We start from the raw sequence: 27,652 nt of genomic DNA, 5'->3' as shown, positions 1-27,652 counted from the left end.
GGGTCCTAGGATGGGCAGCCAAGGTCTGCTCTGTCAGACACTGCCTCTTTGGACACCTTCCTACTACAGGCCTTTCTTCAGTCTTTTCCCCAGATCCTTCCTGGACTCTTTGTAATAAGCAGCATCTCCCAAGTGTTCACACCAGATGTGTGGTTTGTGTTAGGGTCAGCCACAGGAGCATGCTCTAATCCAACATCTTCCTCCCTAGGCTTCTTTCTTTCCCTGCAGGAGCCTTTCTGTTCCCCACAGGCCTCTCGGTTACCAAAAGAACAGCTACAAAGTTCATCACTCTCTTCCTATAGCCCTGATCTGCTCCAGGCTTCCTCTCTTTATAGCTGCACCCAGCTCCAGCCCAGCTGGGGTTCATCTTTAATGAGGCCTGGCCCACCCTCCATGTGCAACAGGTGGATTAATTGCCCCCCCCAAGCCCACCTCTGTTGGGTAGACACCCCATCACAGAGGTGCTAGAGTAGGGCATTGGTTCTAAGGGACTTGTTTAGAGATATAGGAGCTGTATGGAGAGTTAGCAGCCTGGGATTTGGGAAAGAGGACACCTGGATCTTCAGATCAGTGTAACAGCCTCTAGTGAATGTTTTTGGGGGGACAGTCTCCAAAGTTCTCACTAAACACTGTTATTCCTTTTTCAAAGTAATCCTGAACAGGACCTCTGAATTCACAGCTCCTGTGACTGTAGCTTGTGGTTCCGGTCCAACTAGATCCAATGAGGCAGGCTGAAGAAATGTTGTTAATTGGATCCCCTTCCAAGCAGATCCCAAGACTACCAAAAGATGTCTGTGAAAATCTCTAGCAGATCTAGATATCCATCTCCCACTCAGTCCCCTCAGCTAGTTCTGTGAAATCCTCAACAGAGCTTGACTTCTCCCACTGGATTCAGTCATCCTGCTTTGACCATCCCATTCCCCCATATGCTGTGACACTATTGCTTGGATCTATGAACATGTCATTGTCAAGTAGTATCTCCAGCAGATCTTGTACAACCCGTTGTGAATCAAAACAACTCCTGATTGTTCCAGTTCACATCCTCCACTAGAGGCTGAGAGAACACATGGTGGAGCTAATAATTTCCCCAAAACAGCCAAATTCCACCAGATCCCATTATATTCCTGGTAGATGGAACCTTTTCCCAGCAAAACAGTGTCATCCCCCACTGGCTCCGGTGTGGTGCCCTGTGGATCTACTCCCTTCCCTATAGCAGGGGTTCTCAAATTGGGGATCAGGACCCCTCAGAGGGTCGTGAGGTTATTACATGGGGGGAGGGTCACGAGCTGTCACCCTCCACCCCAAACCCTGCTTTGCCTCCGGCATTTATAATGGTGTTGAATACATAAAAACGTGCTTTTAATGTATAAAGGGGGTCGCACTCAGAGGCTTGCTGTGTGAAAGGGGACACCAGGACAAAAGTCAGAACTCCTGCTCTACAGCATGTGTGATCCTAACAATTTCCCAGATCTACTCCCACTCCGCCCATAGTGGATCCTGAGCGGATCTAACCTTTCACCAAGAGCCTCAGTGCCCCTCTCCCCTCAGCCGCTGCGTTGTGATCCCCAGTGGATCCAGTCCTCTCCCACTGGATGAACTCACCCGCCCCTGAACTTCCCCCTCTAGCCGGAGAGGTGCCTGCACTGATCAGCTCTGTTGGCTTGCAGCCGCCGTGTCTCCTCCCTCGCAGGGCGAAGAAGGGAAGCCAGGGCGGCCCTTCCAGGAAGAGGACCTGGGGAAGAAGCAGAAGAGAGCCGCGGGTGCCCTCCGAGCGCTCCCCTCCTTTCGCTCCCTCCCCGGGCTCTGGGTGGGAGTTACTCCGGATGGAGGCGCCCGTGTGAACAGGTAAGCGGAGCGGGCAGGGAAGGGGGCGGACAGCCGCAGGAGAGCTGAGTCCTGCACAGCCGGAGAGCGGAAGGGAGCCCGGTTCTCACTGCTGGCCGCTCCGCCAAGGGGTGTCTCACGGTTACCGTCCGGCTAACAAGAGGGCAGGGGCCCCAGCTGGGATCCCAGTCCCCGGGGGAACCGGGCGGCTCAGCCCCAGCGTTCTGCGGTGCCCGGCGCTGCGCTCAGTGACCCAGCTGGAGCGGGAAGGAGCAGGGGTCTGCCTCGCAGCGGTAGCCGGCAGCGTCACCCCCTACTGCCGGGCTGAGGGGAGGACAGGCTGGGCTCAGCCCAGGGCGCTGCTCTCCCAGGGCATCCCCCCAGCAGGCTGAAGGAGGGAGTCCTGTCTGCCCCACAAGAGGCGTGGGACAGGCAGCAGGGACTGCCTGGGTGGAAATAAACAGCCTCCTGCCAGAGTTTGGACCCCTCTGTCCCAGAGCCCCTAGAGACCCTTTGGGCAAAGCCCCAAACAGAGCTGCCACTGGGCTCCAGAGTCTCACCGGAAACTCTCCTCTACCAAAGCAGATGGCCCTGATCCCCCTGACTCAGCAAGGGAACCAGAGACACCCCTGGCACTGGAGATCTTGGGTAGAACTATCCCACGGTGCCCAGTCTGGTCCTCCAGCCAGGTTTGGGTAATGCCCACAAAGTGAGGACCCCGTCCCTCCTGACCAAGTCATGGATGGGGCACTCTTCCAACCACTGACCTAACATTAATGGCTGTGGAGAGAACGTTGGATCCTTGTCTGCTGCCAGCCCAGCCTCCCCAGGGATAGCTGAAGGCAAAAGCACTGGAACTAGCCATCTCGGCTCTGGGTTTCGCTTTACACCAAATCTTTTCCTGCCTTGTCTCTCCTGGCCCACTAGCACAGAGAACAAGGGACTCAAACCTTCACCATCAACAGGGCTCTCTCCACCCCACCCTGGACCCCTGTGTCCTAGCGAAGTGGCAGCACTGTTCCACCATCTTAGCTGTCATAAACTGGTCATCAAAGGGCCACAGCTGAGCACCTAAAAAAAAAAAAGACCTCCAGGTGTGTACATAGAGTTAACCTCATTTTACAGATGGGGAAACTAAGGCACAGAGTGGCCAACTGGTAAGATCACTAGAACCCAGATCTCTTGATGTTCAGTCATGAGTACTAACTACTGGGACCTGCTGTCTCCTACCTAAAAAAATCAAGTAATGATCGGCTTGATCCTGCTCTTGTTAATCCCAGTGGCAAAACTCTCATTGACTTTAATGGGATAAGAATCAGGCCACAGTGGACAATATTCTAACCACAGGGGTAAAACAATGACGTCTGTCAGCATGTTACATTGTATCCTGTCTAGCTGGCCACATAGGCTGGAGTGACATGAGACAGTTTGTCCCTATGTATTTGTATTTGCACATCTGTTACTAACAAGTGCATTGTTTGTAGCGGTCACTTATTTGCCTCTCAGAGATACAGTACCTAGCACATGGAGGTATTTGTAAATTTCATTCTGAACCTACTGTTGTTATGGATATGAGACCACAAATTAAAAAAAAATTTTTTGCACAAGCTTTTTAGTCATCCTTGGAGGGTGTGTTATGTAACAACACAAAAGAGTGTCTGAGAATGAAACATTCCCCCCAAGCGAAGAGGAGCTGGATTTCAGTGGCTATGATTCCAGCTGTTTTGTCTACAAAGAAAACAAACTATGGTCTGCAGAGCCCCACTCTTTGGGACCCTTGGCATTTGACTCTTCAATTGCCTGTCAGCTCACCTTCCAGTCTAGCTGGGAGTTCAGTCCATTTAAGAAAAGGAATAGACAAGAGATTGGATGGCATGGGGCATTAGCAATGGGGAGAAAGGTTCAAATTCAATAAGGATGAGCAATCCATCAGTGACTGAGAACTGGTCTCCTCTGATGGCTGTTCAGTAGCTTATGTGGAAGGGAGTTGCTGGGTCCAGGTGTGTACATAGAGTTAACCCCATTTTACAGATGGGAAAACTAAGGCACAGAGCGGCCAACTGGTAAGATCACTGGAACCCAAGAGCCTCAGTGCCCCTCTCCCCTCAGCCGAGAACAGCCTAATTTAAAAGCCCAACCCAAACCTCAGTAGACTACAGCCAATCCTGAACCCAGATCTCTTGATATGCAGTCATGAGCACTAACTACTAGGTCCTGCTGTCTCCTACCTAAGAAAATCAAGCTCAGTCATGAAAAAGAAATCACTATGGTTGGGCCAGTCGACGTAACCAATATTAGTGATTTTAAAAAATGTATTCTGGATACCTCTCTATTGGGGCTTGAACAGGAGCAGATCAAGATTGACTCGACCATGGAGATCAACTAGCCTCAGGAGTGGTCCCAACCTTCAACTAGAACAGATAAGCAATGTGAAAGAACTGCTGCCTCTGGTGTAGATGCAGAAAGGCATCATCCGTGTCTAGGACTGTTAATCCAGCATCTTCTAGGAGCACTAAATTCACACGCTAAGAAACACCTTTAACAAAGCATGAGACACCCTGCTAAAACCAGATTCTGCTTTTACACAAGCCTAGTAATATTACAGGGGATAGCTGCCCTTTGTGCTTCAGAGGAGCTTAAGATGAATGCCAGCTGTGGTCAGGAGAGATTATTGGCACCTGCTGTAGCATTCCACAGGTGACCAGGTGAATTGCAAAGGGTTTCTTGCACTTTTCTCTAACAAGACACAGAATCCTGGACTAGATGGATTTCTAGTACAGCAATTCATGTGGTCCTAATGTGCTCATACACGCTGCTGTGATCCCTTAATTACCATGGGGAGAGTTAATACAAGGCTTTGTTCAGGTGCGTTCCTTTTGTTGTTCCACTTGGCAGAGCCAGGTAAATTGGCACCAGAATGAGCTTGTTCCCATTTACCTTTGTTCAGGCTGAAACCAGCTGGCATGACACTGTGATCGCTGGCATTCCTTGCATTCATCAGTCTATTACAAGCAAGATGTCTCAGCATTTATTTCAGGGAGAGGCACAGGGGCAGACAAGCTAGTGAATCAGACTGCTGAGGAGCGAAACTTGGCCAGTAATGATGTACAGTAGGTGGACCGTGAAGAAGGTGGTTTAAAGCTACATCAGGTTTGCATTGTAATGAGAGATTAATTAGTAGACAGTGAGTGAGCATAAATAGGAAATCTGGTGGCACTGAGGGTGGCAGGGATCATTAGCTGGACAAAACAGTCTGAGCTGTGGAAGCGGGAACAAAGACAAGTTGAACTGCAGTATTCTGGGTTAATGTCTTTGTTTGGGTCTGTGACTACTGGGGACAGTCTTTAGACCATGAGCCAGTTAATACAGAGTGATTAGACCATGAGCCAGCTAATACAGAGTGATTTGATCACACCAGAGGGAAAGACCATGAACTTGTTAGTAGCATTATCTCTGCCCAGCCACAGGGTACAAAGAATTAAACTGTGCCAATCATCCCCATGTTCGGTTGTATGTTATGTCCCCATACCAAAGCTTTCATCAGCCTGTGTCTCTTTTAGACTGTCTGGGCTCCAGGGCAAGGACTATCCATTTGTGAACACACTGCCCAGCACAACCGGACCTCAGATTCAAGCAGGACTTTTAGTTGCTACTGTAATATAAATATTTAATAATAGAGAGTGAACTTGCCTATCCAGTATATAAACAAACACACACACACACATTAATCATATTAATTTATAGAATGGCTATTCTGGTACCAGCCTGGTGTTTAATACGGACTCAATTATCTAAAGTAAGGGGCCAGGGAGGACTTTGAAATGCTGAGCTACAGTAGATTATTCCATGAATTGATTTAAACAAAACAAAAAAACTAACATAAAACTGTCCCTGAGGAGTAGCATTAAAGGGTGGGGCTGCTGACTTTAGGAACGGTAGCAGTCACAAAAGTTATTTTACAGGAATACAAATAAATCAAAATTAAAAAACCCAACCAAATCCTCAACCAACAGCTGAACCAGATCACTATATTACAAGAAGGCAATATGGCCCAGGGGCTAGAACCTCAGGCTAGGAGTCAGGAGACCTATATTACATTCCTGGTTTTGCCAAGGTCTCCCTGTGGTAAAGTCAGACATATTCCCTCTCTGTGTCTCAGTTTCCCCATCTGTGACATGGGGATAGTGATAATGACCAGCCTTTGAACAGTGCCTTGAGATCCACAGGTGAAAAGCCCTGTATCAGTGTTCAGAATCACACTGTGCCCTGAAAGTGGCTGCAGACAGAGCCTGGCAGACAGCCAAAGAGCACACTTTCTGCAGGGGAAGAATGGCTCTCAGCTGAACATTTCATGCTGCAAGGCCCAGAGAGATCAACCCTGGGAACCGCCACCAAGAGTCTCCCACCGCTGAGACAGGGTGGAGCAAGAGGCGTCTCTGAGATTACCAAAGCCCAAGCTGTTAAAGGCTTTAACAATCATGATTTGCAGCTTGAATTGTACCTAGGAAGATGCAGGAGGTGCACAGAGGTGCCTAGCGCTGCTTGTCCTACTCAGCAGTGCTATATATAATTTTTATTACTGTTGGTATTTGCATGATCTTCCTTCCCTCCTTAGCATGAGGATTTTATGACCTTAGCTATCCTCAGCAAGGGGACTCCATGTGCTGAAAGCAGGTGAAAGGGAAAACAAGCTCTGGGAGGAAGCTAGTAAGACCAATTCATACCTCAAAGGGGGTGTGTTCAGGACTGTACCTGGACATGTTCAGCCTCTTGTGAAATAAAAGGGGAAGGAGGCTCATTTCCCAGGCACTTTGGTGCCAGGATCCTGTGGTGAGAGACGGTAAGGTGTTCTGAGCAGTGTAATGCAAAACTTAGCAGGCATAGGTTCTCCTGGCCTGAGAGAGCAGGAGTCTGTGCTGTGACCTTCCTTGCATTGCTCCAAGTGCTACCATACGACAGCTGAGCTGATTTTTCAAACAGGTTGGCTTGGAAGGAGGTAGAAGTGGAAATGTCCAGAGGAGGAGCAGCACATGGAACCTCCAACATTCAGGACCGGGGATGGGCCTGGATGGTCTTGTTGGCCACTGTGCTGCTTCAGGGGCTAACGCTGAGCTTCCCCTCTTGCACTGGGGTCTTCTTCACAGACCTGCAGCGTGAGTTCCAAGCCACCAACAGTGAGACGTCATGGTTCCCGTCCATCATGACGGCAGTGCTGCATGCAGGTGGTGAGTACGATGCCAAGTAGCTGCCTTCAGCTTCCTCTCCTGGCTAAGCCAGTGCACGGGTTCATTAATAACGGGCCTTTAAAATGTCATTCAGGTAGATATACACTGGCAGTTTGATGGCTATGGGGATGGGGACGACACCCAAACATGAATAGTGACCAAACATTGGCTGTTCAGTGGCCTGCATGGAAGGAGTCTGATGGGTCTCTCCAGCACTACTGGCCTTTGCTGAGCATCAAAGTAGAGAGGTCACAGGTTGAATGGGACATAGATGCTCAACTCTCTCATCTCTCCAGCTCAGCCTTGAGGCACCTTGGCAGGGTAAGCCATGTGCCAGAGAGACAGAGGCCTAAGACAATCCCCCTTCTCACTCTGTCTTCTCCAGAATGGGGAAAATGAATTTCCTCTTCCACAACAGTCCCTTGAATAGCCCATCTGATACACCTGTCCCTTCCCGCTCTCTGTCCCCAGGGAGCAGGACCCCCTGCATGTGCAATGGGACAACTTTGCCCTCCACATTTAAAGGGATGCTGAGATGCTTTTGCTAGACTCATATAGTCTAGATCCTCAAATACAAAACAACGGTGTTAAAAGCAACTCTTTGGGCTGTGACGCAAAACCCAGGCAGCTGCCAGTTAGCTCAGTGAAAGAGTTTAATGGAGCTGGGCTGACTCAGACTTCACAGAACCAAAGAAGTCAGAGCTGGAGAAAACCATGTTTGGACTTGGTTCATACTGGTCAGGGGACCTTTATCTCTGAACTACGCAAGAGATATGAGCTACAGAGAATGGGCCCGTTTCATCCCTGCTCAGAAGGGAGGTATAAGGGGTGTTTAGTATCTTTTCTAAGTGAAGGCTGCTTTAGTTTCTGCCGTGTACATCCCAGGAGCCACACCAACAGAGGCTGGAGCAGGGTGCGCTTACTGGACATGATTTCCCTGCCAGTGTTGCCCACTTTGGGGGTTCTCCTGCTGTCTGGGGGGGGCTCCTAGTGGAGGGGAAGTTGTAACCATCTCGTGCCACCACATGCTGGCAGACTTTCCACTGCTGGGATGGGTTAGTGGAGGCCAGCATAAAACAGGGATGACTTGAGCCATATAATGAGAATGTGAGCTCTGGCTGATACTTGGCATCCCAGAGCCAATGCTCGGTTTCCTCTAGCTCACTGGTTTGACTCCTTAGCCCCTTCATGCTCTTTGGGCTCAGCCTTTTGCTGTGCTTGAGCTGCTGCCTTAATAGAGTTCCAGGGCTTGAAACCTCTGGGGACTCTGAGCTCTGCCCCTGAAGCAGGGGTGCAGATCCACTGTGGCTGTGGATAACCAAATGCCTGAACATTGTTGCTGGGAGTCTTTTTGGAAACAAAGAAGTAATGCTGTGAAACGGTCACCAGGCAGGCAGCTGTGCCACATATAGCCCCGGTCACAGCCCTTGCTACTTACTTGTATAACTCCAGGCCTGAAAGCTGATCTCCTTCCCAGGAAGGCGATTTGTATTAAAATGCTCACTCCCAGGCTGTGCAAGAACAGCCACATGATCCAGGGTCAGGAGGCCAGGGAGGGGGAGGAGCCACAGGGAAAAAGAAAGCTACAAGATTAACAACAGTTAGCAGCACTTAACATGATCAAAGAGTTTTGTGGTTAGTAATTAATCAATCCTCACAGCCCACCCGGGAAGTGAGTATTAGGAGCCCCGTTTTACTGATGCAGGAACTGAGATACCAAAAGCTGAGTGACTTGCCCAACATCATGTAGCGAGTCAGTAACAAACCTGGGATCAGAAGTCGCTTGCAGGGCTAGGAGTTCTTTATTCAAGTGTAAGCTGAGGGCTAGACTTGTTGGAGCTATATCTTATGGGGCCATACCAGTCCTCCCACCCTTTAACTGCTTCGCAAAGGCTCATTTCTACCATGACATGCACAAAAAGGGACTCAGCCAAGTGATTCTGTCTATATGTACATACTTACCCTAGAACCCCTTCCCAACTGCTCACGTGCCCTCACATCTTATTGCCATGAGCTCTGCCCATCTTCCACCATCCCCTGCCTATTGTTCAACTGCGTCTTCCTCCACCCCTGGCCTATTGTTCTGGTGCCCTTGGTACATCATGTCTATCTACAACGGTAAGCTCCTTGGGGCAGGGACTTTGTCCTTTTATCTGTGCTGCGAGGTATTGAGCTGACCTGTGGCCACTATAAAATAAGAAATAGTACTATGCTTTACGGGATATAGAATACACACAGATATGCCTATATCTATAATTATATAATAGTGATAGATGTACACACAGAGAAATACTGCTCAGGTAAAGCTGATCTATATAGGTCATGCAAAAAACCCACACACACAGCCCTCAAAGGATTCTGGTTGAATCATGGTAACTAGGTAACTACAAGACAAAAGCTTGAGTGTTTACAATCTCATTAGCATTCTGAGGACATGTGCTAGCATTATTCCTCTGTTTCACCTAGCTGAAGAATATCAGGAGCTAGCATACTGAAATCATATGCAGAACAGCTGTCCACTTAGTAACATGAGGAAAAATAAAACCAAGGAAGGTTTAGATGTTTAAGAATCAAAAATAAACCCTTGGTCTTTTGGAGTCCATCAGTGCGACATCTCTCTCTAAGGGCCTGAGGAAACTGACCTGTAAGAAGAGGCTAAAAGAACAGGCAAACGAGTTAAATTAATTCTTGGTGTGATCCTAATGGAGTTGCGCCCATAAAACATCTGACCCATTCTGGCAGATCTTGGCTACAGAAATGACTTGGAGGATTAAATGACTCAAAGAGAAATTAAAATGGTTTAAGCTGAGTCGTGGATTAATAATTATACAACAGGGTGAAATGGTGTAAGGGAAAATGTAGGATTGATGTCAGGAAAGATTTCCCAACAGTAAGCTAACAGTGACTAATCAATTCCCAGAGGGAAGCAGTGGCAGTCCCAGCAGCTGAACTCGATAAACAAATCCTTCAGGGATGTTCTGGAGGGAACAATCTGTCACTGGTAGGTGTGGGAGTGGAGTAACTCCCATCAGCTATTAATAGGTTTTTCCATCTCTTATTAAGAGCGGAATCTAAAAGTAAGTACACATACTTTTTCAAGAGGGGAATGTGAGCAGTCTGATTATTTGGATTGCTCCTAGAAAGGCTTAAGTCCTGGTGGGAGGATGCTATCCCTGCAAAACATGAGGAGTTAGGAAAGCTGGCCTAGTGGCTAAGGTGCAACTGTAGGGATCAGAAAACCTGGGTTCAATCCCTGGCTCTGCCACTGACTCCTTGTGTGACCTTGAGACAATCACATGGGTTTTCTGTGCCTCAGCTCCTCACCTGTAAAACAGGGATAACGGCACTCCCTACCTTACCAGAGTGTTGGGAGCTGCTCAGATATCTCAGCAAGGGGGCCATGTAAGTACTATAAACAGAAGAGGGGTAAGATGCCTCCAGTAGCACAATCCTGAAGAGTAGTGCCTTACACCTCCTGTGCAGAGCATGCTCCCTGAGCTAGTGGCAGCCTCTCACAGCCAGCACTGCAACTCACCTGCCTGTGTAACCAGAGATCAGAATAGTACAGGTATGCAAGGAAAACTCACTCCACCACCACCCCAGCCTCTGCACACTCAGGGGGGTGACAACTAAAATGTGGCCATCGTGTTTGATTTCAAGACTCCTATGATGGGGGGGAGGGGGGAAAATCGATCTGGCTCTGCAACGGAGAGTGTTTTGCTCAGCTCTCTGTGTATCTCTCTTCATCTGTCACTCCTGTGAGTGTTCTGTAAACAGACTATCTGAGCTAGGACTAGGGGAAAGGAGAAGAGCATGCTGCCGAGGGGTCAACATCTGAACTGCTTTCCTGGTTACACACGCATACCACCACACCCTTTTCTGCTTGGAGGTAACATTTTAAAAACAAAACAAAAAAAACAAAAAAACCCAAAAACACTGAGTCAGGCTCATGCCACGGCCACATCAGAAGCCATCAGTTGCTGTCTGGTTTGTTCTGAATGGGTTGAAAGATACATGGCTGACAAACAGGTGAGGCATTCAAAGGAGTTTTGCACCTCAGTAGTAACAGCTGGATGCAAAAATGTAGGGCACAGGTGCAGAAGAAGCCTCATGGGGAAACTTTCATTTTAAAAGGTATTGCTATTAAAGCCCTATGGAGATCATTAGACCAGTTTACACTGGTATCTATAGCAGAGTGATATGTTCACAGAGGCCTAAATATTCCAAAGTGACTAGAGATTTTGGGTGCCCAACATGAGACACACGATTTCCAGAGGCAGATACTTAACACTTTCTGAAAGTCAGGCCCTTTCAAAATATGTCACCCAAAATCGCTAGTCACTTCTAAAAATTTAGGCCATAGCATTTCAAACATCCTTTAGTGTTAGTTCTAGTTATAACATCTTAGTACAGGAAATGCCTATTCAATTACCATATGCAGAAGCTGGATTCTTGGAAAGTGACATGAAGCATGTTGGATTGTTAGCAGCAAAACTCAAAATCTTTCCTTATTAAAATTAATCCCCTTTGTGTACAATATGGCCCAGTACTAAAATGATCATCCTTTGGAATAGCAATAACTAATCAAGTATTCATATATCAAAAACAACCACTCTACTAGAATTAGCAGATTCCAACTAGGGTCACTGGTTTTCAACCTTTTTTCATTTGTGAACCCTAAAAAATTTTGAATGGAGGTAATCTTAGATAGTCTGCAGACACAGGTTGAAAACCACTAACCTAAGTAACTGATACATTGTCCCTGCTGGAATCAGAGATGTGCTAATTAGAGCCACATTTAAACATATACGTTGTTAGCATGCAAGCACGGTTTCCCTACCCATTGGGGAATTACTGATTTGAGACTCATGTTATAAAACCATGGTAAAAAATGATCTTTGGGGACAGTCTAAAATTTGCCATGTTGGAAGGCAGCAGGGAATGCATTATAATACAATTTGATCTTGTTTGTGTAGGCATGATCAGACTGTGTTATGGAATTATCTGTTCTTTACAGGGAAAAAACATGGTTATACATTTCAGGCATGTTTATCCAGAGAATGCCAACCCATCTTACAACGTGATCCCCTGACATCTTGCTGTATGGATGGGACTTTAGGTCTATCCTGGTTCTCAAAAGATAATTGCTCTCATCAATAGTCAATTGGTGTTAGAATGCTGCTTGCGGCAACTGCATTTGAACAAGGTTGTAGTTAGCATGGATGGGGCCTTAAGGGTCAAATATATCACGACACATATTTACAACATAAATCCACATTGTGATGTAGATGGGTGGGTCTTAACTGCACTTACTTCTGTTACACTTAACAAGCTGGGTTGTAACTGAGTCCAGGGGCTGACCACAGTGTGTGGAATTTTCAGCTCCCACTGAAATCTCTATCACTGGCTTCAACTGGAGCAGAGTACAGCCTAATTTAAAAGCCCAACTCAAACCTGAGTAGACTACAGCCAATCCTGAACCCAAGCCAAGCCTGGGAGTGTGGAGTTTTGTACCAGACCTCCCGAAATAGAATAAGCCCAAATATACACACTTCAAACTAAGGGCTTGTCTACATCAATAGTTTGCTGCCAGCTGGGCTGTAAATCTACTCCGCACTAACCTGCCATGGTCTAACTATCCATTTGCATCTAGATCAAAGCCTGTTAAACTGTTCGTATGCGCTTCAGCAGGGTGCATATGCACATGGACGGTTAGATCCTGGAAAGCTAGTGTAGGATAGTTTCTTGTCCCAACTCACCCCATACTAATTGTTCAAGTAAACAAGCCCTCAGTGATAATTGGCTACCTAACCTGAACCAAGACTGAATATATGCTCTGCAAATTACATCCAACCGACCCCAACACTTGTAATTGGGTCTGGGTCAGGTTGCACAGCAGAAGTAGGCCAATGCCAAGTGCCTTTGAAAAAAAAAAAAAACCCTCATAACACAGCTGAGGGGAAAGAAAAACAAAACTTAGGTGCCTTTTTAATTTTTACTCACCTGGCAGCGGTCCAGATCTTCAGTGGCACCTGGGCGGCGGGTCCTTCAGTGCCGTGGAAGACAGAGCGAATGAAGGACCTGCCGCTGAAGTGCTGCCAAAGACCCAGACCACCACTGAGTATTCGAATCAGGCCCCGCACTTTCTAAAGCCGGCCCTGGAGCAGGGCCCCCAGCCCTGAATATTCCTGGAGCCCGGGCACCACAAAATAATATAACTTGCTGCCCATGCTGGCTAGCGCATCGGAATTCAAAGTGCTGTCCAGAGCGATTACAATGGAGCACTCTGGGATAGCTCCCGGAGGCCAATGCCATCAATTTGCATCCACACTACCCCAAATTCGACCCAGCAAGGTTGATTTTAGCACTACTCCCCTCGCCAAGGAGGAGTACAGAAGTCAATTTTAAGAGCCCTTTAAGTCTATGGAACAGGGTTGGTTGTGTGGATACATTCATTTTCAAATCGACCTAACGCAGCTAAATTTGACCTAACCCCGTAGCGTAGACCAGGGCTAAAAGGCCTTGATCTGCAAAACCACCAACAGACAAGGACCTAGCTATATCAGTGACCTCCAACATCTCCATCCATGGCCTGCTGGGACCACTGTGCTGCCTTGGAACAATGCAGGATGGAGTGGATAGAACTGATGGTAGGTTGTCCTCATTGAAGCACAGCTTCTGGAATGAGCTACCAAAGGAAATTACTGATCAAAAGTCTGACATTTTAAAACATGCAGTAACTCACCTTTTTTATAGTTTACTCACCGTAACTGGAAGGATGCAAATATGCATTGGCTGAGGCTTTCAAAGCTAAACATGGAATGGGGCATTTAAGACTGCTAGGCAACTCTGCAAAAACTCTGCTAACATATATACCCACAAACAGAGCTCTCTAGAAACCAGGGAGAGCAGAAGACTCACTAATGTTCACAACAGACCTTGCCGCACAAATCTAATTCACCCATTCAATGCTTCCATGGAACGGCAATGAGCACTATGGAAACCCCTATGGGAGAGAGATCAGCAGATAATAATATTGTCAGAAGGATCATTTTAGAGATCTCAATCACCCAAGTTTGTCCCTGTGTTTGGCAACTCTTAACAGTTTGGCCCTGCCCAGACTTGCTGTTCCTCGAGGTTTGTTGGTTTAAGCAAACATAACCTTGCCTGCACTCCAGTCTGCTATCACCCTACTGTGGGGCAGTAACACTCCACTGACTTCAATAGACCTACATAGCCCCATCAAATTATTCCAGCTTTGCCACACTGTAAGTAAAAGTAGAATTTGACTCACCAGTCCCCACCAGTGCTGCTCAGCATAGCAGATTGTCTTGAGCGGCCTCTATGCATTGATCTTGTGATTGTTTTTTTACTGTTGTCTTGAAGTCCTTCCTTACCACTGGACTCGTGAGCCTGTATGAGAATATCAGCTTTCATTTAAAAAAAAAAAAGTCTCTAACATTCATGGTTGCAGAAAAAAAAGCTTGAAAACATGAAAAAAAAAAAAACCCAAACACCTTCTAAAGGCTCAGAATCCAAAAGGCAAAGAAAAAACAAACATACTTTTTTTTGTTTGTTTTTAATCTCATGAGTTTTAACCCAAGCTCATGGTTTTAGGGGGATGGACTCATTAATTCTGCATATTTGGGGTTGGCTATCCTACTCCACCATCCTTTAGGCTCACCACTCAGAAATAAAATTCTGCCCTCAGTTTGCTGAACCTGCAAATTACCTTTTCAAAGGCTAATTCAGCTATGAACAGGTGAAGTTTCTCAAGCAGATCAAAATATAGGCAGCTGCAGCCTTCATTTTAATCAAACTTAGCTGTTTGCTTGACAATTGTGGACTTTGTTTCAAATAGCATATTGTCTTAGGCCACAAACATGAGCCAAACTGTTTTCCCACTCTGATCAGTTGCTGATGCTGAAGCTTGTAACCATTTTAGATCCACTTATGTAATGCTATATTAAAAAAATAAACTGAAAACCTTGGACCTCCTCTTAGGAACAAAAGGGAAACTCTAGCTTCACTTCCTCTTCCACTAGAACACAGGTCCTTTAACAGAGGAGCACATTCCTCTCTGGCAACTTGCCAGCATGTCACCACTATGCTTACCCTGCCCTAAAGAGAAGTGACCCAAATTTGCAATGCCAGGGGCTAGATTGGCAATTTACCAGGAGCCTATGGGAAGCTCCAAAACTACATACATTTACATGTACTTAATTGACCACACATCCATACTTGCTTGTGCACAGGGGCTGCTCAAGACAATTGGTCACCCTGAGCAAAATCTCAATGTTCTCTCCCCCCTTCCGGCCTACTTGCCTGTCGGGGGAGGCTGCTTCCTATTCCCCACAGCTCCAACTGCCCCTCCCTGGGCAGCCTCACTACCTTCATCCCTTACCACCCTCACAACTGACAAGGCTGCCTATAGCTAGAGTGGGCTCTGCTTGTGCGTTATATTTTCCTTGCTAATGAATAGAAATCACTTGTTAGCAGAACTCACCAGCAATGTAAACAATAAAACCCAGCCCTCCCACTGGAGATGTACAGCAGACACAGGCTCTGGCCTCTTTGAAGCATTAGACTCTGTAACTACATCTCTCACTATATCACTGCACCACTCAGTTTCTCCCTCCCCAAAGGGGAGCTAATGACACTTACCCCCCATTTTCAAGTGTGTTGGGATTGCTAGACATAAGGAGCTGCATCAACACAGCAGTAGTACTCTCTGAGGCAGAGCAATTGCAGGGCAGATGCACAACTCCACAGACCACAGTTTTAACTTCAGTGCAGATAAAAATGCATCCCTCATTCTGTTACTACATAGAATCATAGATTATTAGGGTTGGAAGGGACCTCAAGAGATCATCTAGTCCAACCCCCTGCTCAAAGCAGGACCAGTCCCAAAATGGCCCCCTCAAGGATTGAACTCACAAACCTGGGTTTAGCAGGCCAATGCTCAAACCACTGAGCTATCCCTCCCCCACAAAGCTATAGAACAAAGCACTACTGGGATTTGAATCCAGGATCTCCTGTTTACAAAACAGGTGCATCAGCCAGCTAAGCCATAGTGCCTGCCATGGTGCTTACATCATCATCTGCAAGGGCACTTCCTATCTCCCTACCATCCTTGATTTGTTTTGGGATTTTTCTTTAGTGGGAAATCTCAGCCCTGGCTGAATGTTGCCTAGTTCTAGACTTCTGAAACATCGGATACTCTGTTACTTTGCTATCAACTGCTGAGAGCTCGGAATGCCGTTCCATCTCTTTGGCTCAGTGCCTCCGGGTTAGCCCTGCAGTTGTTTTCAGCTCCTTTCCCAGGAAGCAGAGCACTGAGATGGCCCTTAGGGATGCTCTGGGACTGCTGAGGTTTTAGAGTCACTTACTGAAATGTTTTCAAGCAGGAACCCAAAGGGATAGGAGCTGGAAACTGCTCAGGTTCCATTGGGACCCATCAGCAAGCACTGGCTCCATAACTGATGTAGAAAAAAGTGGAGCTGGAGAGAGAGGAAGGAACAGTCTAAAGAGGGTTTTGCTGGTCAGATGGGAGGAGTCATTAGGTCCAGCAAGGGAAACTTCTGAACAGCTGCTGTGATCTTTTAATTAGAATTTGAACCTACACTGCAGAGTGTGAACCCAGCTGTAAACTCTCACTAGCTTTATGTACAAGCATTTTAAGGCCTGCAGCATCTGGGCATTTCACATACATTAACAAATTAACCCCCACAGCATTCCTCTAAGAGAGGAAATTTGCACTATCCCCTTTTACATGTGGAGAAACGGAGGCCTCAAGCAATGAAATTACTTGCCAGGGTTACACAAGAATTCTGTTCAGAGCTGGGCTAGAACCCAAATCTTCCATGTCCCAGGCTGGTGCCTGACAAGCTGGTTTGGGTCTCCCAGAGTTTACTGCCAAGTGTAATACTCTGCTGGACTTCCTGAGGCTTGAATTGGCTCTCCTTGAGCTGGCACCTGCCAGCTATGACTGACAGGGACTCCAGGACAAAGTCAGCCTGGGCAAGTCTCTGGGAACTGAGCCCACTTGCACAAGAATTCATCTGTTTCTAGTTGGGTGGATTTTCTCTGTATTTCACTCCTCTTGTTTCTCTCTCTTGGGTGCTTCATTCCACCATTTTCTCTCCTTTATACTGCAGTAGCATCTGGAGTATCTGCCCATCTGACTCATCCCCTTCCCTTCTTCCTCCATCCCTTCTTCTTCTCCTCATACCCCCCTCACCCTCACATGTCCCTCCCTCCTGCAGTACAGGAGCCCTTCCCAGCCCTTGCTGTGCTCTTATAGGGGGATCAGAGTGCCAACTAGAAGCTCTTTAGACTTGGAACAAATCTGGCAGTGGGAGTGGGAAGGGGGCTAGGAGTATCACCGTGGACTGCTCCAGCCCCTGTACACCCATGGAACTTGTGGGGGAGCCCTGGCACTGAACTGGAGGCTCAGAGATGTTTGTAAGATTTAATTACAAAACATTAAAAAAGGCACAATGTCATGATTACACCTCTGTCCCATCTCCCTTCCTAGAGGCCTGTAAATGGAGCTAAAGCTCTTCCCAGAATCTATTCCCTGTGTAAACAGAAATCCAGGTCATGTTCTTCTCTTCTTCCAGAATGTGCCCAGAATCTATACCATGTGCACACAGAATTCCATTTGAAGAACCTCTCCCCACCACCATTCAACCCAGAATCTACCCCACAGAATCATGGGAATCCTTTTTTTGTTCTTACCCTAACAGCCAGTGGATGATCAGATCAAGGGAGTCTTCTCCTTTACCGATATAAGAGAAGCAGACCAGGAGGTTGTGGGGAGGGGATAATCAGGAGAGCTGGGTTTTATTCCTGCGTGACCAGGGACAATCACAGGAGAATTCCAAACTAAATCGTATTGTGCACTCAGAACAAGTGGAGCTTTGTTCCTGCAGCCACTAGAGTAAAACCCAAGACAGAACAATTTGTCCATCCTTGATTCCTGCCCTGATGCTTATTTGGTTGCTTTATAGGGCCCCTCTGCAGCATCTTGGTGGAGCGATTTGGCTGCAGGTTCACTGTGATGCTTGGTGGCCTACTCAGTGGAGTGGGCATGGTTGCCAGCTCCTTCTCCAAATCCATCAGCCAGCTCTACATAACAGCCGGCTTCATTACTGGTGAGTACCAAGTTCAGTCATGAAAAGGAAATCACTATGGTTGGTATTTGGATGTAGCTAGTGTCCAGGGAGGGATGAGTGCATAGGTTCCTTCCCTCGTCTGACAAACAGGAAAGATCAGAAGAATTGCAGTGCAGTAGAATTAATGTCCTGAATAGCCAGTACTCTTCTCCACTTCCCTTTATTCTACCCATTGTTCAGCTGGGTTCCCTGGGAACTGCTTCTCCTGTGAGCTGCACAGGGCTATGGGTCTCAAATGGGGACAATCAGTAAAAAAAGAAGACTACCGCTTTTAGAAGCTGGCTGGTGATTTATTTTTGAGGAGCAGGGAGGAAGCATATATCTCATACAGCACAACATATTTTTCAGACTCTAATTTCACTGGAACTGGAATGGGGTGTGTTGCGGGGAAATGTTATCCAAATGGATTGTGCGTGTCCACATGTCACTCCTCTCAATTTAGAGGGATTGAGACACCTTTTTTCTAAGAACAAACATAATAACGTGGTGGGGTTTTGTACAGAAGTAATAAAAATGGGAACTTGCCAGAAGCTGGAAATCAGCAACAGGGGACGGATCACTTGCTGATTACCTGTTCTGTTCATTCCCTCTGAAGCATCTGGCATTGGCCACTGTTGGAAGGCAGGATCTGGGCTAGGGTCCAAAGAAGAGCAACAAAAATTATTGAAGGTCTAGAAAACATGACCTATGAGGGAAGATTGAAAAAATTGAGTTTGTTTAGTTTGGAAAACAGAAGACTGAGAGGGACATAACAGTTTTCAAGTAAAGTATGTAAAAGGTTTTTATAAGGAGGAGGAAGAAAAATAGTTTTTCTTAATCTCTGAGGATAGGACAAAAAGCAATGGGCTTAAATTGCAGCAAGGGAGGTTTAGGTTGGACATTAGGAAGTGGTTAAGCACTGGAATAAATTACCTAGGCAGATTGTGGAATCTCCATCATTGGAGATTTTTAAGAGTGGGTTAGACAAACACCTGTCAGGAATGGTCTAAATAATTAGTCCCACCACGAGTGCAGGGGACTGGACTAGATGACTTCCCGAGGTCCCATTCAGTTCTATGATCGTAGATGGACCTTTGGTCTGACCCATTATGGCCACTCTTATGTTCTTATGGAGGTGGTGTTGGACTCCTGCTCTCTTGTAACATAAAACAATGAATTTCTGCAGCCAGATCACCTTGGGATTTGATCCTATGGGATCTCACATGCAAAGCATGGTTAGAATTGGTCAATGTTTGGATGGGAGACCTACAAACAACTCCCTAGTACTGTTGAGGATTCAGTAAGCATCACTCTTCTCTCTGAACTCCTAGTGAACCAATACCTCAAAATGGTGTTGTGACGGCACAAAGCTGCTGCTGCATGAGATGTAAAATGGAAGCCATGGCCACTTCTGGTCATTAAAAATCCCATAGCAATTGTAGCAAGAATAGGGTGTCTTGGACACCTCTCGGTTTATATATGTATGCTCAGCCAAAGGCTGCCTGCAGCTTCATATAGATACTGCATTCAACTTCATTTCCCATCCTGCATTACCAAGTAGCATTTCTATGTGCTGCTGTAGAGTTGACATCCTGCACCGCAGAAGGAGAAGTACTTCAGTGGTGGAAGAAGGGGTGCTTGGGTCATTGGGGTCTTTCCAGCCAAAATGCACTATATAGAAATAAGACTTTTTTTTTTTTTAAAGGCCTAGGATTCTGTTTTGGCTTCCAGGCGGGAGTGACTGTGCTGGGCTACTACTTTGTGCGCCGACGGGCTTTGGCCAATGCCCTAGCATCGACCGGTGCCTCTATCGGCCTCACGCTGTGGCCGTTGATCTCTCAGTACTTGCTGGATGAGATGGGCTGGAGGAACTCTTTCCTCATCTTTGGCGGGGTGCTGTTGAACGCTTGTGTCTGTGGGGCCGTGATGAGGCCAGTCCAGCTTGGGCCTCCCAGGTCATCGCTGCAGCCCAGCCCTGGACAGGAGGCAATCAACTCAGCTGAAGATGCACAGCTATCCAACGGAGCCACCCCTCATCAGGTGGCACCCCCGCAGCAGGCCAAGTTCGCTGCTTGCAAGCGGACGCTGCAGAAGTACCTGGCTTTTGATATCTTCTGCAAAAACAAAGGTTACCAGATTTACACCATTGGTGTGGCCTGGATGGTGATGGGCTTCGTGCTGCCCCTCATCTACCTGGTGCCCTATGCCATCCGGAATGGGGTGGAGGAGCGCAAGGCCGCCCTCCTTATCTCCGTTATTGGCTTCATTAACATCTTCATGCGCCCCATGGCTGGGCTGCTCGCAGGACTCAATATCTTCACCGGGAAGCGGATTTACCTGTTCAGCCTGGCCGTGCTGCTCAACGGTCTCAGCAATCTCATCTGCGTCATCTCAGCCGACTTCAGCGTGCTCATCCTCTACTGCCTCATCTACAGCATGTCCATGAGTGGCATTGGGGCGCTGATCTTCCAGGTGCTGATGGATGTGGTGGAGATGGACAGGTTCTCAAGTGCCTTAGGCCTCTTCACCATCCTGGAGAGCATCACCATCCTCCTCGGACCCCCACTCGCAGGTGAGAGTGCAAAAATTTTATTGGAGACCCGTTGGCAGCAGACTGGGGAAAGGACAGGGGGTGTTAGGCCTCTGATGACAGACACTGGGGAATGTAACAGGGAGGGAATGAGGAGCTATCAAACCCCCATGGGCATTGGGGCAGGGAGCACCATTACTAGGAGAGTCAGAAGGGAGTGATCAGCTCTTATTCACAGGTGGTTTAAGGGCTGAGGAGATCATGATCTGTAAGCCCCTATATTGGGAATGAAAGATTAATAATAAAGGGCTCTTCAATCTAGCAGACAAAGGTGTAACAAGATCCAAAGTCTGGAAATTAAAGCTAGACAAATCAGACTGGAAAATACAGTCTAAATTAACAGTGAGGGAATTACCCATGGGAACCATTTACTCAGGGCTTGTCTACATCACAAAGTTGCAGCGCTGGTGAGGGGGTTACAGCGCTGCAACTTAGGAGGTGTACACATCTGCAGGGCATCACCAGCGCTGCAACTCCCTGTTTGCAGCGCTGGCCGTACTCCCGTTTTGTCTCGGGTGTAGAGGATCCAGCGCTGGTAATCAAGTGTAGACACTTACCAGTGCTTTTCTTGACCTCCGTGGAATAAGCAGGTATCCCAACATACCTGAGGAAGCCTCTGGTAATCAAGCTGGTCTCCTTCCCCGGTTTGCTCTCGCGTTCCCTGAACCCCGAGCAAGCAGGTCTCCTTCCCTGCGGTTTGCAGGGTGGTTCCGGGAACGCGAGAGCAAACCGCGGCGAAGCTGGTCTCCTTCCCTGGTTTGCTCTCGCGTTCCCCGAACAAGCAGGTCTCCTTCCCTGCGGTTTGCAGAGTGGTTCGGGGAACGCGAGAGCAAACCGCGGTGAAGCTGGTCTCCTTCCCCGGTTTGCTCTCGCGTTCCCTGAATCCCCGAGCAAGCAGGTCTCCTTCCCTGCGGTTTGCAGGGGGGTTCGGGGAACGCGAGAGCAAACCGCGGCGAAGCTGGTCTCCTTCCCTGGTTTGCTCTCGCGTTCCCCGAACAAGCAGGTCTCCTTCCCTGCGGTTTGCAGAGTGGTTCGGGGAACGCGAGAGCAAACCGCGGCGAAGCTGGTCTCCTTCCCCGGTTTGCTCTCGCGTTCCCCGAACCCCCCCTTGAAGCCGCCCAACAGCGCTGCAGTATGGCCACATCTAACACCACTTGCAGCGCTGGTTGCTGTAAGTGTGGCCACTCTGCAGCGCTGGCCCTATACAGCTGTACTAATACAGCTGTAACAACCAGCGCTGCAAAATTTTAGATGTAGACATACCCTCAGTCTCCTTCTTGATAGTCATTGGAGTTATTTGCTGTGTTATACTGCAATAGTCTATGCAGAAAGGACAGAGACACCTAGTGGTGTGGGAGTTCACCTAGGTGTCTTATTGGTATCTCTGCCCCTTCTGGCTAACATACCTTGGTACAACCCAGCAAATAACTCAGATGGCTGACTACCCAGAGGAAAACTTGGTACTGACTATGAATCCCAGGCTTAGGGTCCGACTCCCAACTCAGTAGGAAGTGGGTGTGCTATGGAGAGGACGCGGATATGCCCCAGGGAGTGAATTTTGTATTGTTCTGCAGCAGCCCATGTTGGCAGGGCCGGCTCCAGGCGCCAGTGAAGGAAGCAGGTGCTTGGGGCGGCCAATGAAAGGGGCGGCACGTCCGGATCTTCAGCGACAATTCGGCGGCGGGTCCCTCATTCCCTCCCGGAGCAAAGGACCCGCTGCCGAATTACTGCTGAAGAATGAAGTGGCGCGGCTGAGCTGCTGCCTAAGTGACGCTGATTGCGGCTTTATCTTTTTTTTTCCCCCTCCCTGCTTTGCCACTTGGGGCGGCAAAAAAGCTGGAGCTGGACCTGCATGCTGGATGCCCAGAAGTAGCAATAACTGATTCTGAGGACACGGATATTCTCCAGTGGTGCCATAGATACAAAGCTGCATACAGAGTCGTCCATTCAGCATGACAGCAGCCAGAATGTGCTGCTGATTCAAGCCTGAATTTAATCTCCTGAACAGGTTGCCCCACCTGGAAGGGCCTGAAAGGGGCCCAGCCAGTGGTTAGATCAGAGTAGGATGGTGTAGGATTGAAGAGCCTTTGAGAGTTTGGGTGGGATACACCAGCCACAGAAAAATCAAGACTTGACAGCCAGTCCATTAATGCTGCACTGGTATGAGCCTCATGCCATTCTGCCCCATGCCTTATAACCCACCTAACGCTGGTGAAAAGCCAGCCTCCCTCTGCCCAGGCTTATCAGGATGCCTCTCTCTCACTGACCTCACTTCCTTCTTCCCTTTACGTATCTGGCACATGGCATGCTATTTTATACTGTCCTGTACTGTATCGTTCTCCACTGTACAAGTGGTGCTCCGGCTGTAAATGACAGGAACACAGCTTTCAAGTGTGCATTAAGCAGGGCAGGCCCGCAACTCTGGGGTTATTTTAATAAGGGGATGATAATATCTCTTGTATGTCTCTATCTCTCAGAAGTGTTCTGAGACTTATGGCATCCATGTTTGTTATTTGCTTTGAGATCTTCTGATGGGAGGTACTGCAGCAGGGCACAGCCTTATTACTGTTAATAAAACAGTAGGAATATATTCACTTTTGCTCTTTACACCTATACACTGGGCACCTGTACTAGCATTTTATACCAGCACAAGGAGGAATCCTTACAAAGGGTGCCATTAATTAAGATGTTAACATTTAATGCATGCAAGTAATGAACGTTACTGCAGAATTCTCCCCACCACACACAAGCGTATAGGAACATCTTACATACCAGCTGAATACTGCTTGATATAAGTTTTTCTTTCCATCCCTAGCTTCTGGGAGGGTTAATTATTTGCACACAGTAAATATCAACATTTTAATGGTCAGTGTTGCTAACAACCCTTCAAGACAACTTTATATTTTTACAGCACTTTAGAGCATTGGTTAGCTAATGTCTGTTGCTCTGCAAAGTTTCCCCATCCTGACCAAGCCATTTTAAAAGGTTTTCAGCACAGAGGCCAAACCAAGTTAATTTGTACAGACCGCTATGCTATTTGTTTTGTCCTCTGATCTCAAGAGTTTGCAGGGCAACACATTCCACTATTCAGTGACTATCCGCAGCAAGGGTTATGGGGTCCCAGTTGCAGAAACAAAACAAAAATGAATTGTGTGAGATGGAAATTGGGTTGCCCTCCACTTCTTTAATGACGTGGCCTCTTGTGGAAGAAATATTCATGGCCACAGCAGAAAGCAGAGCCAAACTGTGTGTACTAATAGCCCTAAGGCCACACAAAGAACTTAATCCATGTGTGGACAATGAGCATTGACCTGGTTCAGACAGGAAACAGACCAAGCCTTTTGGGGGCTATTTCAGAGCAATATTTGCCATAAGTGCCATTTCGGGCGGGGGGGGGGACGGGACGGGACATACAACCTGCAGTAGCTGTTATGTCACATCTTTACTTAGTTAATGTCTTCATTCTTCCTCCCCCCACCAAGGGGATGTCTACACTGCACCTGGGAGCATGCCTCCCAGCCCAGGCAGACAGACTCGCACAGATCAGCTCAAGCTAGCGCACTAAAATATAGAATCATGGCCATTGCAGCACTGGCAGAGGCTTGGACTAAGCCCCTGAGCTTGGACCAAGCCCCTGAGCTTGTATCCACCTGGCCCCAAGTCTGACTTCAGGTGGCTAGCCAGGCTTGCTCCCAGCTGTAGTGTAGACTAACCCCCATGGACTGTGATTATATCAGCTTCCAGCATCCATATAGTCTGGCATTCTGCTCGGAAAACATATCACCACTTTGTCCTATCATGCTGGGTAGCACTCCTGTGTGCTATTAAACAGCTGTCCTGTTCCACTTCAGAGGCAGCTGCATTTCAGTGGAGGGTGAACTGGGTGCTGTGTATGTGGCAGGTTGTGAACTGCGTGGGTCCCTGGGGACTCTATCAATGTAAGATACTATTCTTTGGTGTGCAACTTTCCTCTGGCTGAGCTCTGATTCTCTTTCAGGTCTTCTGGTGGATATAACTGGCCACTTCAGTTATGTCTTCTATGCCTCCAGCTTCTTCATGGTGTCAGCTGCGCTCTTCATGGGTCTCAGCTTCTGTGCTTTGGACAGAAAGAAGAAACCGAAAGAGGCTCTGAAGCCAACCTCCAATAGCCCCTCCAGATACCAATACACTGAAGTGCCAACTAACCCAGAGCTTGAAAAACAAGCCCCACCTGCCATCATGTACATCACAAGCATCTGAACGAAGAGGAACCCTTAGAATTCTGTGGCCCACACAACCACAACATGTAGTGTAACTGGAGGCAGATGGGGGGAAATGCCTGCTTTCCACAATAACACATCTGCCTCCTGCAGTGAGTATCTACTCAGCAGCGCTGCCTCAGATTCCAGATGGACACTCCAGATCAGAGGCAGCGCCCAAAGCCTTGCAACAGCCAGAAAGCCAAAGAACAAGGAGCACTTCTTATACCTGGTGCAAGCCCATAAGGCAAGGACAGTAGTTCTGTGACTTAACGTGTGTGTTACTTTAAGCTAATAGAATTAAATTGACAGTGACTTTTTTTTTTTAATAAAAAGGCTGTACATTTTTTTATATATTTCAGTTTTTAAGACTGGAAAGATTTATTAGGTCATGCACTACAATGATTCCTGACACAGCGACATCAGTCACTCCTGGAAGAGTTAAAATACCACTGAATCGCCTTGTCTGAACATGCCAACCTAGCAAAGACTAACTTTGCAGTGAAGTCATCTGGTTGCCTCCCGGGGGGGGGGGCAGGGAAATCCCCTTTCCTGGGGGATATGTTGCTGCTTTCTCCCCTGTCCCCGGATATTGAATGGACTATTACACAGGTTGTAGAACCTAGGGCTCGTGCCTGCTATCAGTTGTGTCTAGGCCAAATGAATATTTTACACACTAGTAACCAAATTATTCCTGCATTTCAACGGCATTTTCAGGAAAACAAAGGTTCAGATCCAAAGCCCCAATAAAACTGGACTCAAAGTGCCCACATTTTATAGCCTGTGCCACGATGTCTTAAGCTCTCTCCTCTCCACCTATACCAAGGTGTGCTGCAAGAAAGAATCTGAGAGTACACGGCCAGTGTAAATGCACTAAGAAACAGGGCAAATGAGTGGCAAATATAGGAATGGACATTTTTTCTTTCCAGCACTAGTCCAGGACCAGTACTTTGAAAAATGTACCAGGCCTGAAAGCAATTGCACTAGTCCAGACATAGGACCAAGTTCAGAGTCAGGGTAAGCTAGACTCTTACACTCAGAGGGCTAGATCCTCATCTTATGTAAATAGGGGTAGCTCCTCATCCTGACCTCAGACTTCATTGCACCCATTTTCCCAGTATAAAAGGGAGTCTACGCTGGTGCATTTACATGCCAAAGAGTCAGAAGAAACTGGGGCGCGGAGGTGTGGGAGAAATTTAGCTTTACTTACACACTCCTGTTAGTGGTCTTTCTTGCTACATTCCTTTTTTGTGGCTTTAGCATGCAAGTTATACCAGCTTGAACTCCCTTTGGTCCCTTAATGAAACAAATTCAGAGATGAGGGGTAAGCTAAATGTGAGTATAAGTTACATGTTGGTAAATGGGTTGTCCCTATATAAATGGCAAGGAGTCTAAAGGACATCTAAGACGGTGTAACATGGAAGAAGCTATCATTTTGGCAGCTTAGACTCTTCTCTGGATGTGGACCAAGATACCAGCTATCATAATGTACATAAAATACATTTTTGCTTTTATTCTGCTTCAGTTCTGAAATGACTAACAGCAGATCTCTCACAGAACATTGGAGGTGGAGATTAAGGTTTTAAACCCTTTGAAAGATGGAAGCTTAAGATGCTTTCAGAAAGCAGAAGCATTGGTTTCTAGCTTTAGTGGTTGCCAAGATAACAGATACTGAAGTAGTGTCACAATTCTAATGAAAAAAAACAGCTGCTACTTAGAATGATCTGATTATGAAGTCCCAACCTGACGAGCCTAGAAACAAATGCATTAAACCACTAGAAAGCTGAGCCTCCAGACTATAAATGCATTCATATCTAACCATTATGGTTTGCGAGGATCCCAGAATCTAGCAGTGCCTCTTTTGACAACGGTCCAACACACTTTTCCTTCGTCAAATATATCCTTAAATAAGATTACAGTTGGGAGATGTTTATATGCAGCTATGTGCTTTTAAAGAAATGTCTTCTCTCTAATCATATGTATTTAGTAACTTGTGTAAAGCTTATGTGGCCAGCAACCATAAAGCAAACAGCTGGGACTGTCGTCACTCAGTTTGGTTATACACAAGCACTCTTTGATCCTTAAGGAAACGTACAGTTTTTCTCTTGCATCAGAACAAAACCAATAAGAAGGGTGTGGGTCTCAGACCTGTTCTAGCTTTTATGAATAAAGGAGCTAGGCAGCAGCATGTGTGGAGGTTTGTTTTTTTTACATGATCCCTAAATTTTAAATTCAGTTCAGTGATTTGTGTTTCCTGCCACTCCTTCCTAACCTTTTCTTCTCCCACAGAGGTGGAGTCAACTGATCTCTACTTACCTCAAGGTCCCCCTGTTGTAACGAATGTCCTAGCCAAGGAGGACAGGATGTGGACCCATCAAAATTGCTCCTAAATTAGACAGAATAGTCACTTGAAGGAGCAATGGAAGGCATCTTCCTCCCTTTCAGGAACTGACTGTACTGCATCTACAGTGCTACTAGTCATGGCTCGCTCAAACAAGGGAATGAACAGTAGGATGCATGCTGCTCCCAACATGATAAAGAAAAAGAACTAACATTTCACAAACTCAAAAAACTGACAGGCAGTGATCACTTCTTCCACTAATGAAAAGAAACTTGGGG

The 27,652-nt window shown here is 47.1% G+C and overlaps 1 protein-coding gene across 3 annotated transcripts; it reads left to right on the top strand.

Moving 5' to 3' along the window:
* Positions 1 to 1,657: 1,657 nt before the first annotated feature.
* On the top strand, positions 1,658 to 27,303 carry SLC16A5 (solute carrier family 16 member 5). 3 transcript variants are annotated; one of them, XM_030534683.1, is made up of 5 exons: positions 1,658 to 1,845; positions 6,969 to 7,049; positions 18,062 to 18,205; positions 19,911 to 20,777; positions 24,793 to 27,303. In XM_030534683.1, exons 2-5 carry the CDS (start codon positions 7,025 to 7,027, stop codon positions 25,032 to 25,034), a joined length of 1,278 nt encoding a protein of 425 aa, XP_030390543.1. In that variant the 5' UTR covers positions 1,658 to 1,845; positions 6,969 to 7,024; the 3' UTR covers positions 25,035 to 27,303. The 3 variants fall into 3 exon arrangements, with proteins under 3 accessions (XP_030390543.1, XP_030390542.1, XP_030390544.1); XM_030534682.1 differs by having other exon boundaries at positions 6,805 to 7,049; XM_030534684.1 differs by lacking the exon at positions 6,969 to 7,049.
* The last annotated feature ends 349 nt before the right edge of the window (positions 27,304 to 27,652 follow it).

This window comes from Gopherus evgoodei, chromosome 15, assembly GCF_007399415.2.
Source record: "Gopherus evgoodei ecotype Sinaloan lineage chromosome 15, rGopEvg1_v1.p, whole genome shotgun sequence".
NCBI lineage: Eukaryota > Metazoa > Chordata > Testudines > Testudinidae > Gopherus > Gopherus evgoodei.
The sequence above is the reverse complement of the archived record's forward strand: the minus strand, read 5'-3'. Positions and strand labels throughout refer to the sequence as shown.